Raw genomic sequence first — 17,016 nt, forward strand, 5'->3', positions numbered from 1 at the left:
TGTTTACTTCTATTGATTTCCTTTCGCATTCAAGTACAAAGTTTTGAATCAATTCAAGTTGAATTAGGTATTTCCTAATTATAATATCTTTATTAAATTTAATTCAACGAACAAGGATAGAAAATCACTTGATCTGAAAATTCTGGACCATCCAAAAACAGTAATTTTCAATAAATCTAAAAAAATAGTAAAAAAATTTCAAAAAATGTAAAATTTGGTCTCCAAATACATATTAATATGTTGAACAAGATGAACGGTTCGGATCGACCGTTAGGATTTTGAAAAGTCGAATATTGAGTTGTATTATGGGCCAAATCGTAATATGCATAGTATCATAGACTCACTCTTAATTGAATATTTCAAAATGTTTAGTTTAAAATTTAAATGTAGATTTTATATGTTGAGGTTTACCATCATTTATTCCTCGTACCTTAATTTTGTAAACTTAAAATAAAGTGATATTCTTGTTTAATGGTCATTTTATGTGTGTAAGGTCATTTTATATACGGTCTTAAACTTACCAGAAATCTCAGAGACAAATATTCTCCTAAGCTTGATAGATGCGGTTGCTATATTTTGGGGGAATGTACATGGTGCTATGGGGAAGAGCAGAGGATGTCAAGGGATAGGGAAATTAATGGTGAACATAGTACCACTGTACCAAACGACCACTTCTTGTTACACAAATGATAGAAAACAGATGTTTCTAATAATTTGTGTTAGATGTAGCTGGTGAAGTTAGTTCTGTTATGGAATGCATGTCAGCGTAAATTCAATTTTTGTGTAAATAATTGTTTTCTTCAATTTTCTTGGCTTAAGCTCCATAATCTTGTTGATAAGCGAAAACTTTTACTGGTACAAATCCTGGTACAGAAATACTTCCGCTAATTCATCAAACATTTTGTGTGCACATAAATAGATGAATCATGCATGCTGTAATCAACAGCAAACTATTACCAAACATCACTAAGAGGCCGCGATTACATCAAGCAGCACAAACAAATAAACAGCATATACACAAATTAGCTCTCTGTGATGCCAGAGCATGAAAAAAAATCCAGAGATTAAGTTATTCAGAAGCTAGGGAGTATGGACTGCCATATTACAAGATGGTCCCTGGTCTTGTTTGTTTTACAACTCACACCTTTATGCAAATGCTGTTTTCTTTACTGTGACAACAGGACATTAATAAGTTCCTACCAAAATTGCATTGACATAAACCTGATCAAACAAACAAAATAGAAGATCCATGTCAGTACGTTAAATTCGCACCACCATGCTGGTAATCTAAATTCAAACCTGTTCTGATTATAAAACAACAAAAGATATCATACACAAGTCGGAACTCGGAACGGCTTAACATAAATGCTACAAGTTGTTATTGCCAATATTACATACACACTGATTTTAAACAAAACATATATTGTTACAAAAACCATGAAAAAGCCGTGGATATTTTATTTCCCTCTAAAATTAGATAACTAATTGAACCTACAAAAACTCTCTAGCAAATGCTAACTTTTACCTCGCAATTCAAACACCAAACACCCTCATTGGTTGTAGAGGTGGTAAAAGATGCTTTGTGCTGAGAGAACAAATGGTTCAATGGGAGCAATAGAGAGAGCAAACTCCAGTCTCCTGATGACTCGTCAGGCCGTCAGCACCTGGCAATATTTTAACAAGGTGGATTATCAATACTGATATCTTTAATTAAATACGTAGGTCTTAAGATCTAGGAGCGGATCCAGGATTTTCGATTGGGGGAGGGGGCTGCAAAAATATATCAATCGGATTTAAATCCAATAACTAATTGGGTACGCGATAAAAAACAATGCTTTGATTTATACTTTATAGTACTTTGACTTGTAATTTCTTATGTTCTAACTTATATTCTAATTATCAATCATAATTTAAGAGAAATTATTTTGATTTTAACCCTAAATTTAACAAAAATTATAAATCGAACATCCAGAGGGGGGGCAAAGTCGGGACCAATAGATCTTCACTAAAAACTCAAAATCCATAGCCCCTGGAACCATGTGGGTCCGCCCCTGTTAATATCCTAACCACGTCAAATTATAAACTCATATAAAATTTTAAGGAAAAGATCAAAAGATTGATGATCTTTCTCTTACAGCTGCAATGGATGACATGTCATAGTGGCTAAAAGAATCAAGTGACATGTCAAGTACCAGATTTAGCGTAGCCTTTTGCTGAACCATTGGAATAGACTTGCCCGCCTCCAAAGCTTGGTAGATTGAGTTGATTCCACCGACCTTAAAAATAATTAAAAAAATATATATAACAGTGAATATATATCTTAGCTCCTAAAAGAGTACAGAAATAAATCTGAAAGAGTGAGGCCTGCGCAGATTGATTCATACTATGGATCAATATATCATTTTTCAAAGTTCAAAGAGCCGATGTGATTCAACATGATCTCCAAATTAAAATATATATACTTGTAGATCAAATTTTATCTTTTTTTTTACAATTTTTTTACTATTTTTCTAGATTGGTAGAAAATCACTTGATCTAAAGATTCTAGATAATTCAGAAGTAGTGATTTTCTATCTATCTAAAAAAATAGTAAACAAATACTAAATTTAGTTTGCAAGTACAATGGAGATCATGTTGTACGGTTCAGATCGACTATTTGAATTTTGAAAACGAAGATATTGAACCATAGCCTCACTGAATCTGAAATAAGAATAAGGATGAGATACGAGAATATGTAATGTAAAAAGCTCCATACGTTGGCATTTATCTTCAGAAGGAAATCTCCAAATCCATACCTTCAAGGGACAAAAAAAAAATACTTCTTTGTAAATTCTTCTGTAAGTAAATATACTGTCATTGACTGAATCTTAAGACAATAAATATATTTTAAAGGAGAAGACCAATTTAACTAAATATGTAACACCAATTAGCATTTTTCAGTCAATAACTAAAAGCAATATATTGAGTATACTAAAATACTCACTACCTGGATTTCAAAAAAAAAGAAAAAAAGAAATAATATGCTTTTCCACATTTAATTTATCAAATATTACCATCGCAAACCAATATTTGCGGCATTGTAGCCCTTCCAAATTTTGAAAAACGAAGAATTCAAAAAATAAATTATATGATAGACGAAACAGTTATGAAACTCTGCAGATAATTAAAACTTGTAGCTTTTACCATTTAAAACTCTTCTGTAAATTTCAAAAGACAAGAATAACAATTAATTTAGAAATACTGGACTTAAGTTTGTAAAATTCTGCAGTAAATGCTTAGATAATATTCTGTGTGAAAGCCTAAATGTGTTCCTTAAACACCAAATAATACAATAGAAGCATGTGAAAACATGAAGAATATACAAGTTGAATTGCAGTTTAGATTTTTGGTATCAGGAACTGTCTTTCTGAGCTTTAATACAGAAAAAAAAATTGATCCTAAGCTATGACTCCTAAACCCCCAAAAAGACAAATACAAATTGTTGATCTAATAAAGTTTAAATCTGTCCATAAACCAAAAAAAAAAAAAACACAAATTAATACCATGCTACCAAACATAAAAGACAGATTGAATGGGAAGTTTTTGAGCAAGGGGTCTGGATTTGTGCACATAACCTTTTACCAAATAAACAGAGAAATATATGTGCCGATTTTTTTTTAATACCATATCGAAAAAAAAATAAACCAAAACACCCATGTTTGTTTTGGGGGATTTCGATATTTACCCGGGCCGCACAGCCAATATGCGGCCCATTTATGGGGGCCTGCTGATTGGCTTAGAGGTCCCCAAAAGCACGACCTCTAAGCCAATCTGCGGTCCCCCGTAAATGTGGAAATCCCCAAAACGGGGGAGTTTTGGTTTTTTTTTTTTTCGATTATGGTAAGAATAAAAATTTCGGATAAATGTGGGATCAAAGTGGAAATGTGGTAATTAATTAAGTAGCATCTAACCTTGCATTTGGGCCCACTTGAGAGTAGCAGAATGTCGTCCTCACTGCAATTCAACTTTCACCAAATCTTTTAACTTTTTCCTAGAAGAAATTTGTACCACAAGATTAGTTTAATTTCAATTAGGGAAAATTACCAACTCTTAAAGTGCTTCTCACCAACTTCTCAAAAATAAAACACCGTGGATACATAAATAGTCACAACATTCGCGAATTATATCCGAATAATTCGATTTTTGGGTGATTCCAAACCGAGCACCGAATTATTCGGTTGACCAAACTTCGACCGAATTAAAATCGAATAATTAGCGAATTTTACAATTTTTTCCTGACTTTCACAAATTATTCGCGAATTTTTCCCAGAACATTTTTTTTATGGTTTTATTTTTTTTTCTCTATTGCCAGACTGAGTTTTATAAGTTATAAACACATAATTCCGAATCATTCCCGAATTATACCCGAATTATTCCCGAATTATACCCGAATTATTCCCGAATCACCAATTTTTAATCTCGCCGAACCAAACCCGAATAATTCATTTATGACTGAAATACTATCAGAATTTATGTCTGAAAATTAAAAAAATTAGGGCCCTTAATTAGTAAAATTACTTTTGCGACTGGATATATTTAAACAGGAAAAAAAAATTGAAAGCTTATCTAAACAAGCACAATCAATTGGAGAATAAAGAAAGAAAAAAAGAGCCAAGAAGAAGTTGTACCTTGGAATCATTGAAGTTGAGAAAGAATCACGAAAGCAATTTGTACTTCCCGACGAGAATTAAAAAGGAGAAGTAATTTTGAGAGAAAAACGAAGAGACGAGGATAAAATATATAAGGAGAATATGCTGGAATTAAGTTAATTTCTGTAGCTTTAGTAGTGGAATCATATATGTAACGAATGGTGAATATTCTCTATATGCTGACCCGGTAGAGGAGTTATTACAGAACGAGTGCTACACGTTATTACGTTTTTCTTTGTCACATTCTGTGAGCTTGGACAGTTGGACTGCAGAAAATGTTACAGCGGTGCATTTGCCAAAATATTACAAGGGTCCATTGTTGAAAGAAAAAAAAATATATCAATTTTTTTATACGGTAAATCTAGAATTTTTGTATAAATCATAAGTAGAACCAACATGATACTTTTTTTTTACAAAAATTAGGTCTAGTTTTTTTATAGGCCGTTTTCACAGATTTCGATAAAAAAAATACTTTGAAAAATTTTAAAATTATCTGGGACCAAATTGCCATTTCAGTCCCAAGAAAAAAACAAAGAAATTTCGCCATTTCGGTTCTTATGGTTTTTATAAAAAAATTTTGGTTTTATAAAAACCTTTTTTTAATTATGGTTTATAAAAAAAAATCGTAAATCTAAGTTTCCACATTTTGTAAAAAAAGCTAATTTTACAAAACAAAACAAAAAAAAATTGGAGCAATTCTATGTTACTGGACTCAATTTATAGGAAGCAGCTAAGAGTCCTCCAACTCCCCCAAAAATTTCCAGAGATTTTCAACTAATTCTGTAAACATCAATACTAAATCATGTAAATATAAATACTAAATCCTGTAAACTAATTCAACAAATTCTGTAAACATAAAAACGCGTGAAAACTGTTGAAAACGCGTGACAGCTGTTGGGGTCCACCTTTTGTGAACATACACATGTTATTATGTAAACATACACATATTGTCATATAAACATACACATATAATTCTGTAAACATACATAGTGTACTTCAAATTATAGCAATTGAAATTATGGCAGTTAAAAACGCGTCAGAACTAAGCTAAAAAGGAAAAGTTTTTATACACGGGGATTTTTGGGGACTGTAGCCCGGGGACATTACCTTTTCTCCAATTTATAATGGATGGTCAAGCAAAATAATACAGCACTAATTATATTAATTGTACTTGCATTTTTTTAATGATATTCTATGTTACCGCACTCAATGTGCAATATACGGTCAATCAAAATAAAGTTGCAACAAATAAATAAATGCATTTTATTTGCATCATTCAACGGAAAAAAAAAATTAGCAACTTCCAATTTCTTTTTGGTGGAAATCAATATTGCCAAACTAAAAAAAAAATTAGTAACTTCCAAATTTTGGGTAACTGACTCCCTGAAGTAACTCAAATTTTGGGTTTGAATCTGGACCGTTCAATTGCTCTAGCACGAATATTAAAGGCACACCGATGGGTCAGATTGACCCGAATTACTTTTGAAGATCTGGACCCCCAGTTATGCTCCCGGGATTCTTCAAAAATACCTTCGTATCCGAATCCGATACGGATTATCATGCAGTTGCCTTGTGATTTGTATGACAGTGTCATACGGATCCGAATCCGATTCGTACAAAAAGAAAGCTTTTCGAAATTGGTTTAGAAATTCTCTCAAACCCTAAAGAAATGAACAATTCGAAGATGAATACTGTCACTTTATTACTTTTCGTGATTTCTCTCTGCCTTAATTACACAAATAAATTGCTTCCTATATTTCTATTCTTTCTTTTGATTATTCCTTACTATTCCAACATAATGTTTTTAAAAACAAAATTTAGTTACATTACAATTTACATAGTTCTCTCTTCTTCTTTTTTTTTTTAAGAGCTTCGCTGCAAGTACGAAGTCTTCTGTGCTCTGCTCAGTCTCCAATGAGAACCAAACGAATCCCTATCCTCTCCGGTATTGCAGAGGATTACTTTCACTTTACAGTTTGAGATTAAATCTCAACCTGTTTGGAATTCGGATCGCAAAAGGGGACAGTATTTTAGGCTTTGAGATTCGTGCCAAGTTAAAAAGAACAGTTCAGATTTAGTAATTGTAAAAGATTCCCTTATCAGGTATTGGAGAGGATGTGAATTCGAACCAAACGGTGGAGGTTCAAGTGCTGCTCAGGCCACAATGAGCCTCATGTTCTGTTCAATTGCTGGTCATGCGGGTCAGTTCTCAATATACAGCAATCAAAATCCAAGTCGACTATTTCAAAGGTTAGTTCTATTTAGTTTAGATTGGGTGTGCATTTTTGTGGGGATGTGAATCAAATCGAGAGCATTTGGGAATTGAGACTTGAGATGTAAATGATAAGATTAAGAGGTATGAATCCTGGAAGGGTTTTTGGGGTCGGGGAATTGGGAATGGTAAAGCCCAATTGTGGGAGAAGGCGTGAATTGGGCTTGCAAATATTGATCTAGAGGCCCAACCAGTTAAATGGAATATGATAAGGATGAATGGCATGCGTTTGTCGGAGACGGATGGGACACAGTTAAGCGATTAATTGGTATGTTAATTAAAATTTTGTGAATAAATTTGCATATAAAATTTTAAATATTTGATAATTTACTGGATCCGCATATGAGTCTTTTAAAAAAAAAAATCTTTCCTCGCAAAAAAGAAAATATATATATATATATATATCCACCTCAATTTATTAGGAGGATTCAAATGTCTCCATTTTTTGTGCCTCCATCATGCCTCTATTTTTAAAAAACTTTAATAACTCAAAAGTTAAATCTTAAAATTCAAAATAAAACCATTGGATGTGAGCTACATCATTTTATCTATGCACGTGTAAAAAATTATGGCATTTCAACTTTGTTTTGGTTGTCATCTTGAACTTGTAAAAATATATACTAATGTAGATGATTTCTAGACGTTGATTTTTCAACTTATTGATTCATACGAAAGTAAAATCAAAATATGATTTTTTTTTTATGGACACATAGATAAAATAATATAGATCACATCTAACGGTTTTATTTTGAATTTTAAATTTTAAACTTTGAGTTATTTAAGTTTTTAAAAATGGAGGCATGATGGAGACACAAAAAATAGAGGCATTTGAAATTCAAAATCTGATAAAATTTTGATAACTATACTAAATCTATAAAAATGTAGCTTTAATCCGATCCATAATATTACTAAAGATCTTGAAAATTAATATATATAGTTTTATGTCCCATTTGATGATAATATAAATCCGATTTATTGATGCTCTAATAACCCATTTTGGTCAGTAATTAGAATCCAAAGCATTGGCCAAAATGCTGAGATTACAGGGTGAAAAAATATTAATTAACAAAGAAACATAAATGAAGAAAGAAGAAAGAAAGGCCATCTAATTTCTTTATATACTAAAGTGAGATTATTTTTTTGTTTAGTACAAAAAAAAGTGAGATGGGAAGCTTCTCAAATCAAAAGCAAAAATAATAGATGCTAAGCTCAACCAGCTCTAATCATTCTGTTCGACTCTATCAAAACAGCTTTTTATTAATTTTGCATGGAAAGTACACCCGGATTAACAAATTAATACACACCAGCTGCCGCCGTCCTTATTATTTAGTTATTGATATATTATATTTTTATCATTATATTTTGACACGTCTTACTTGTTGAGAAAATTAGATATTAAATTGCAATGATATTTTAAGAATTATTTTCATATTATATTTGATTTTTTTTCATTTGTTGTTATTTCTTTTATTATTATTTATTATTTGGATTTTTATTTATTTTTCGTTTGTGTCTTTCATTTTCATTTATATATATATATATATATATATATTTAATTTTATGTGAATGTCAAATAAAAAATTATCTTTATATTCTATTCAATCTTATAATATGTCCCTGTTGCAACGGTACGAAACTAGTTATTTAGCTATTGATATATTATATTTTTATCATTATATTTTATTATTAAGATTAGTAATATTCATTATTATTATTATTATTATTATTATTATTATTATTATTATTACATTGTAATATAGTTTGTTGTTGTTGTTGGGTTCGCAATAAATTAAGAAATTATGCTAGAATTTTTTTTAATATTAAAAGTAGAATAATAGATGAACAGTCAGGGCGGATGGTAGTTTTGAGGAAATAAAAAAAATATATAATTTTATTCTTTTAATTTTGTAATTTTCGTATGTGTCAATACTTTTTAGACCCTTGTATAAAATAAAACTAGATTTCTCCGCCAATATCAATTCTCTAGTTCCACCTCTATTCATATGATTAAGAATACTGTTTTTCTTTATTATTCGGAAGAGTGGAATTGTTGTTTAATAAAATATGTATTTAAAGATAAAAAAAAATATTTTTGAAATTACTTGATCAACGGGTAATTAATCTCTTTAGTTACCTGGCAAGTTGATGCTTTTCGCTAGGGGTGTTCATCAGTTCTGTTGAAACCGAACCAAAATAGACAAATCAAAGTTATAATTTGATTACAAAAATAAAACCGAACTGAATCGGTTTAGTATTGTAACTGAATTAAACCGAACCAAAATTTTATTTCGGTTTGTTTGGTTCAAACCGAAATATATTAATTATTTTATTAAACCAATTGATTTATAATAAACCGAAGTATGTTAAAAAATAAATCAGGATATTAAGAAATAAACCGAAATATTTAAAGCAATTGATTGAGAAATAAACCAGAGTAGTCCGGATCAAATACATAATATATAAAAATTCGGTCGGTTCGGTTATTTCGGTTTTGAAAATTTTCAAACCGGACCGAACCGAACCGAAGTTATAATTCGGTTTTAAAAAGCAACTGAACCGAACCGAACCATTAAACCGAAAAAACCAAACCGTTTGGTCCAAACTAATTCGGTTCAGTTCAAAACCGACTAAACCGGACCCAATGAACGTAACACCCCTACTTTCGCAAGGGAAATATGTCTCAGTTTGTCAGGGAAATGGAGATAAAAAGACCAACACATAGTTGTCACATTAATTCAAATTATAATCCAACATTACAAAATATTAATCCTTTGTTATGCTAGCTGTAAGGTAGTGGCACCCCAACACCTACAACTTATAACAAAAGCATATTAACATTTAGTTATTAACCAAAAAACTGATTCTACATGGGTGGCACGTGTGGCAGCTCATGAGAGAATTTTTTTATTGTGGTTTACAAACTGTAGTGTTCTGTGTAGCCGATCAATGGGATCACACAAAGTCACAAACAATGGTCATGTCTGTTAGAAAAGGAGCTAGATATATACAGTCACAAGATTAGCGAATTAAATTCGAATTAAACACGAATAATTCATTTTTTCAGTGATGCCGAATTCTTTGGTTGACTGAACTTTGACCCGAATTAAACCCGAATAATTAGTGGATTTTATGAAACTTTTCCGAATTTTCCGAATTATTTGCGAATTTTTCTCAGAACATTTTTTTTTTACTCTCTTGCAAGATTGAGATCACTGATCCAGATAATTCCAAATCATTCCAGAATTATACTCGAATTATATCTGAATTATTCCCGAATCACGAATTTTTGACATCATCGAACCGAACCCGGATAATTCATTTGTCACAGCTGCTAACTTGTTACATAGGTTACAACATATCATGTGCCACAGTGGAACCTTTTTAAAAGAAATTTATAAAAACAATTTATTATTTTTAGAAAAGTAATTTGATTCTTCCATTCCATAAAATAGAAGGAAATCATCTTTAAGGTTAATTAAAATCTAATTTGATGCTTTGCCCTCACTTAAAGCATCTATAGGTGGGGGTAATAATGCTTAACATATAAAGTGGATTATTAGATGATTAATTGATTATTACTTTATGTGTCTACCGCTTTAGTCTTTTACAACATTTTCAAATCCCTAGCTGATCTGTTGGGTGGCTAGTCAGTCATGCAAAGAGAGCCTACTTCTTTAAAAGATGCTACATATATATATACAAAATGCAATAAATATACTAAATTAGTCCAAAAAAGGGAGGAAATGATGAGGCCAATGTAGCCCCACTTCATGAAGGGTTTACACAAATACACACAAGTGGTTGTACTATCCATTGATGTGCATGGTGCAATTCTCCATTAACAAGTTAATTAATTAGCTTGCTCTTGCATTACTTCATCCTCCATTATCATAATTCTCCAATTCATGCTTGGATGGATTTGGAAAAGCAAATGATGGCAACTGAGGCATCACCGGAGCCGATGGATGTGTTGTCAAATGAATGGTGCAGCTATGCAATTCAAGTTTTCCAACCAAAGCTTGAAGATTGTTTGGTTAAAACAATGGATAAGTCAATCGTGGCGATAAAAGATACCGGTAGAGCACCTTCCTTGGTAAGTCCTTTATGTGAAATTTTTTCAATGCTACCTTGAATTGCTTCTAATTAAATTGCACTTGCAGAGAGGTGATCACAATCTAAAGGTAGATGACGACGATTTCAGCGGTTCGCCGCCTTGGAACTTTGATGATCTGAAGGTTTTTTGAACTATATATTTTGAACAAGAATAAATAATTTCTAGCTAGCTAAACTGCAAATAAGGTAATATATATAAATGTTTTTGTCTATTTATAATTACATTTTTTTTTTTGGTTGGTAGTCTTGGATATGGATTCAGAAGGCACTCCATCCAGAGCTTGATTATGATCTCTGCTTGAGAAAGAAATGGGTAAGGAAGAGAAAATTGCATTTTCTTTGACAATACATAGTTGTATCCTTGTCATCATAATTTTTTTAATCAAACTTATATATTGAATTATCTACCTGTTTATTATCATTCAATTAGTACTAGAAAACTAAGCCCTAAAATTAAGCAAAATAATAAATGTTGTTATTTTCCAATCCTATGTATGATGAAATCTGGCAAGTGGTCTATGCTGTGTTTTTGTAGTCTTAATTACTAATTGCCTAGAAATCAAACCCATTGTTTTTACTTAATTGGCAAATTTCTCATATGTACTTCACAAATGCCTCCATTTCCCTGTACTATTCATATTATTTATTCAATAATAGTTAAATGAGAAAAAAAAATTAAATCTTAACCAGGTTTATGCAAAAGTAATTTGTTATTTCCCCATCTGCATGCAAGTCTGGTACAGTTTTACCCATCAGTTTCACACACAAAAAAAAAGAGTTACCCTCATGATAAATATGTAGTTCTCGCGCAAAATCACGCACTGGAATGGGATAAACATCAAGAAATGGATGAAGGAGCTGAAACGACGCCGCAAGGAGGAGGAGAGGCTACAAAATGCCGAGGTACATGCAGCCGTTTCAGTGGCCGGTGTTGCGGTGGCTCTTGCAGCAGTGGCAGCGCAAAACTCAGCCCCCAGGTGCATCAATGGATCATCCCCTCATCAGCAACAACAGCAACAGACGATGGATCCGCTCAGAGAGAACGCCATTGCCTCGGCAGCTGCATTGGTGGCAGCACAATGCGTCCAGGTGGCGGAGGCGGTTGGTGCAAAGAAAGAGCAGATTGCATCGGCTATCAATTCTTCTGTGGCGGCAACTGATGCGAATAACATACTCACTCTCACTGCTGCTGCTGCAACATGTATTATTCTCTTGACTATGGTACTATGCATAGTGTGGAACTGTGGATTGGTCCATATTATGGATAGATATTTTTGTTTTCAAAGTCCAAACAGTCGATCTGAACCGTTCAACATGATCTCCATATGAAAATATACATGCAGACTAAATTTTATATTTTTTTGAATTTTTTTACTATATTTTTAAATAGGTACTTTTGAATGATACAAAATTGTTAGATCAAGTGATTATCTACCTATCTAAAAAGAAAGTAAAAAAATTGTAAAGAAAATATGAAATTTGATTGACAAGTAAATTTTTATATAGAGATAATGTTGAACGGTTCATTTCGACTATTTGACTTTGAAAACAAAGATATTAATCCATAGTACGGACCAATCCACGCTATGCATAGTTCCAAAGCCTTACTCTATTCTCTTTTGCATGATTTACACACACACACATATATTTAATTAGATGGCTTACTAGAATATCAAAATATTTTTTGTGGGCATTTCAGCATTGAGGGGTGCTGCCGCATTGCGAAGTCGGCCGTGCAGGACTGCCGGCATATCACCACGTGCATGCAAGGATTTTGATTTCGACTACAGCAGATCAAAGGCTTCTCTTGCCAAGGGAGATGAAATTCTTGTCTCAACGCCAGATGGTAATTAAAACATGCATTTGTATATCACTGTACTAAATGGTGAGAGTTGTTTAGAGATTATTAGAAACCCCTTACAAATTTAGAGATTCAGAAAATGCAAATTATTGTCACAAATTTACATTGTTACCAATTTGGACAAGTCTGTACTCGCTAGAGAGCTTTTTTGGAATGTACTAAATCTACATTTTAATTTTGGATGTACCAATTTGGTCTTTATGTCATCTTATTTGGTAAAACAACTTCATTTTTTATTTACCTCTTAGCCTCCTCTCTGGTTAATGAAACTTCTGTCAAAGACTTGTACTAAATTCTGATCATCTCTACGGTTTCCATTTTAGGAAAATGCAGACTAAGATCAGTTTCAGCAATTTTAAACAGGCAAGGAAAGATAATATTGAAGATAAAAAAGACCAACATGCTCATGGCCTTCTCTAGTGCAAATGAAAGTAAGCAATGTATATATTTGCACTCAGTTCATCAGGAATTTCATATTTTATTCATATATACACTAAACATATGCAGGTATAGTTTATGATTTGGACACGAGAATGAACAGCCAAAGTGCGAAAGAGAAACAAGAACGAGAACAGGAGCCCTTTTCTATTAAAATAACAACTAGCAAAGGCAAGATCAAGCTAAAAATATATGACCATGTGTTGTACAACAAATGGGTAACCACCATAAACCACATGCTAACACTCTCCAAAACCTTCAGGGGATATGAACTCGAATCATGTGAAAATTGAAACACTTGTTATGTATAATGCCAACAGCAGGCCTTAAAACAAGTAGTGCTCATTTGGTTGTGTATGATTTACCTTTTGTTAATAGTTACTAGTGAAATATTTGTGTGGTGTGACAGTGATATGTACTTTACAGCATTGATGTGTTCTTCTGTTATTCCTCGTGCGAAGAGTAGAACCAATTATTCAGAACTAAGCTCTTTGAGTCTGTTATGTGGAATATATCTTTCAATTTTGCAATAGCCTGGTATAAACTTACAAAGACTTAAAAATGGGGGACCCACAAAGCCTTGAAAACTTGAAGAATGATTTAGCACAATGCTTCTGGTGCTATTGTTCAGATCCCAGCCCATAAGAACAAAATGAAAAAGAAAACAGTAGTGACTAGTTAGTAAAGTACCATATATTACCATAATTGTAAATGAGATTTACAATTGTTGGGACTAACAATTACAGTTGCCATTATCCTCCAGATAAATGTTTCCCAGGTGGCCTTTCCTAACAAACAGAAACACACACACACACACACACACACACACACACAGAAAAGTGAAGAAGCATATAAAATGAGTTGCTTGCTTTTCCTTGCAGAGTTTGTATTTTTCATGATGCCTAATCTGGATAAAATCTGATATAAGAGAACTACTTTCAAATGTATTTGGCTTTCATTGTACACTTACCTTCCATTCGTTTTATTCTTCACACGTCAGTATGTAAGGCTTTCAAAAGCCTTCTGACCAGGGCTTAATTATATTGTCAATTAAGAGTTGTACCAGCACATTTCAAGAAGAGAAAACGTGTATCCATCTACTACTTTGATGGTAAGACAACTATCTACTACTTTGATGGTAAGACAACTATTCCAAGGTCTACGGTACTTTCTGGTTTACTGTGATTACCTACCCAACGTTATTACTTTAAACTAGAATGCTACTACGGTCGTTGGCTTAATGCAAAGTAATTGACAAGAATGTTCATTCTTGTAAATGCATGGCATGATCAACATGGAAAAACCTCACCTAACCTGAAAAGGCCACAGGTTGAGACTGATTTTCTAATTTATCAACCAGACCTGATTTAACCTAATTGATCAACATGTCTAGATCTAACCAGTTATCATCCTTTCCTCAACAAAAGCAACCTGAAACTAAACACAAAAAAAGATAACAAAGAAAAACCAAAATTAGCAGAAAATCCTTGTCTCTGACTCAACACAAAAATCAAACAAACCGAAATAAAACTTTGCCTGACCGTAATGGTCAAAACCCGGACATAATCCATCCCGAACAACCCAGACAACTAATTGACCAAAATCAGAAAGATCCAACCTAAAAAAATTAATGAAAGATCTGAAACCCAACAAGATTCTGTAATGACTTGCATTGATTTCAATTGAGCTAATTCACCATTTACATGATCATGTCCTGCATAAAGCTTACACACCATTTTGTCACTGACTCGTACTATTGTGCATGGTGATCCTGTCGAAGAGGTGACTATACATCTAGAATAATTACATGAACAAGCATAAACCAAAGAAATTATGTCTAATGCTGCAATAAAAAAGAAGGACTATACAACAATAGCTTAAGGTAACAAAGATTCTACAAAAGCCCTGGAGAAACTAGTTTAGCAGGGTGAGAATTAATAAACCACATCAACAAAAAGACAAATTAACTAGAAGTTTTCTAAAGAAACTTCAAACATGAAACATCCCCAGAACAAGCATCTCTATAGGCTTGGTGAAGCCCTGGAATAGCATGTTCATATGGTAGAACAAACTTCTTCACAAATCTTACCTCACTATATATCATAAATGATTTATGTATTTTCACTGGAAATCCCTTGGACTCAAGTAGCTTCCGAACAAGGATACGGGGCCTGAGTCGCTTCTCCAAGCTTAACATAAGCAGAACTGGGTTTTGGACCACATGCAACTTGTCACAAACTGCTTCGTTTATCAGGAACTCCATTTTGCAGCCTATTGAATTCTCTGAGTGACTCAACACCTGAGGTGTCTTACAGATTATTGAGTTTAACTCCTCGGATGAAAACCCGAGACTTCTCCAGTAAAGCAGTCTTGCATCTATAGTGCTTTCTTTAAAGCAGCTTACGACCTTTAATGCATGCACAAACATTCCAGATAAACGAGGAACCCCTAACTCCTCTGCCCTTCTCACATTACACGCCAAAGATTCACGACTAGATGTAATCAATCTTGGAGCAGAACTAATCAGTAGCACAATTTGACGAACAGATAAGCTGCATTGTTGTTGAAGGAACAATAGGTTGGGAATGACAGAAGTTTCAAGGTTTACTGTGAGAATGAAAAGGTTCCTTTTAATGATATGCAATAGTTTGTCCACAGAACCGACAATCGGCATCCAGAACTGGATCTGTTGCTGCAATTTGGTGTAGTGAAACAACCCAGGATTAATTGAAAAAAGAAAAGAAATGTGAGATGGGGAGAAACCAATCTCCTGTAGCTCAGCCATCCTGGGCTTAAAGCACTTCTCCACGCTCAAGCAAAGGAACCGTGGGTCCCGCAATGCGGCGGCTCTGATCTGGGGCTCGGTGATTCCGGCCTGCCTCAGAAATTGGAGCACGGCATCTGGTTTTTCTGGGGATTTAAGGTGGGGTAAGTACCTGGATCTTTGGATTGCTCTGTCAGAGGGGAGGCCACAAGAGTTGATGAGGTATTCCACAGCAAAATTAGAAGCGGGAGATGCAAAGGGGGCATCTTGGGATGCAGTTGAGAGGAGGCGACAGATGGAGGTGTTGAAAATGGCGCGGAGAGGGGAAAGAGAAGAGCGAAGATATGAATTTTGCTTGAGAAAATGAAGCATTGCCATTGTAGTAGGCTACTTGTTGCAGTGTTTTGAGGTTTTTGACAACACTAATAAGAGAAGCGAAGAGAGGAAGGCCTGGAAGAGAAAGGGCAAGCTCGGAGTCCCAGGTGGAATGAACTCTGCTCCTTTTCTCGAGAAAATGAGGATCCATCTGTTCTCCAATCCGAACCGTTCAAAATCGATCAAACGGCTTCAATTATGTATGTCTCATAGATTATGTTGTAATTGAAGTTGTTTGATCGATTTTGAACGGTTTGAATTGGAGAATAGAAGGGTCGTCCTTTTTCCGAAGAAAAAAAGCAGATTGGCTTCCGTCCCAGGTACCTGACTCAACACAATTGAAACAGACGGCTCAGATTTACTCTCTGCCGGTCGAGATTCGGGATGATAGGGGCAAGATTATTTGTGCTTTGAGATGTGTGCCAATTCATTTTCGGATGTCAAAAAAAAAATAGAGAGTATTTTTCTTAAAGATTGGTCGTGTATGAAAATTAATACACAACCA

The 17,016-nt window shown here is 33.6% G+C and overlaps 2 protein-coding genes and 1 long non-coding RNA gene across 3 annotated transcripts in view; 1 reads left to right on the plus strand and 2 right to left on the minus strand.

Annotated features, from left to right (window-relative positions):
- Positions 1 to 4,756, minus strand: part of LOC144545604 (uncharacterized) — a 50,272-nt gene extending 45,516 nt beyond the window's left edge. The window contains exon 1 of the long non-coding RNA XR_013508565.1: positions 4,668 to 4,756. This is a non-coding gene — a long non-coding RNA (uncharacterized LOC144545604). The remainder of the gene's footprint in view (positions 1 to 4,667) is intronic.
- A 5,865-nt stretch (positions 4,757 to 10,621) lies between these two features.
- On the plus strand, positions 10,622 to 13,902 carry LOC144545803 (VAN3-binding protein-like). The gene is made up of 7 exons (XM_078294372.1): positions 10,622 to 11,053; positions 11,121 to 11,195; positions 11,318 to 11,386; positions 11,875 to 12,274; positions 12,773 to 12,919; positions 13,258 to 13,365; positions 13,442 to 13,902. Exons 1-7 carry the CDS (start codon positions 10,874 to 10,876, stop codon positions 13,663 to 13,665), a joined length of 1,203 nt encoding a protein of 400 aa, XP_078150498.1. The 5' UTR covers positions 10,622 to 10,873; the 3' UTR covers positions 13,666 to 13,902.
- A 1,212-nt stretch (positions 13,903 to 15,114) lies between these two features.
- On the minus strand, positions 15,115 to 16,533 carry LOC144545889 (uncharacterized). The gene has a single exon (XM_078294460.1). It carries the CDS (start codon positions 16,512 to 16,514, stop codon positions 15,351 to 15,353), a length of 1,164 nt encoding a protein of 387 aa, XP_078150586.1. The 5' UTR covers positions 16,515 to 16,533; the 3' UTR covers positions 15,115 to 15,350.
- Positions 16,534 to 17,016: the final 483 nt, after the last annotated feature.

The sequence above is a fragment of the Carex rostrata genome, chromosome 28 (genome assembly GCF_964058835.1).
Source record: "Carex rostrata chromosome 28, lpCarRost1.2, whole genome shotgun sequence".
NCBI lineage: Eukaryota > Viridiplantae > Streptophyta > Magnoliopsida > Poales > Cyperaceae > Carex > Carex rostrata.

Excerpts from the sequence above, each read along its gene's own strand:
- LOC144545889 (XM_078294460.1), bottom strand. The coding sequence starts at position 16,514 with ATGGCAATGCTTCATTTTCTCAAGCAAAATTCATATCTTCGCTCTTCT.
- LOC144545803 (XM_078294372.1), top strand. The coding sequence starts at position 10,874 with ATGGATTTGGAAAAGCAAATGATGGCAACTGAGGCATCACCGGAGCCG. Across the intron at positions 11,387-11,874 it reads TCTGCTTGAGAAAGAAATGG|TTCTCGCGCAAAATCACGCA; the intron begins GTAAGGAAGAGA and ends ATAAATATGTAG. Across the intron at positions 12,275-12,772 it reads CACTGCTGCTGCTGCAACAT|CATTGAGGGGTGCTGCCGCA; the intron begins GTATTATTCTCT and ends TGGGCATTTCAG.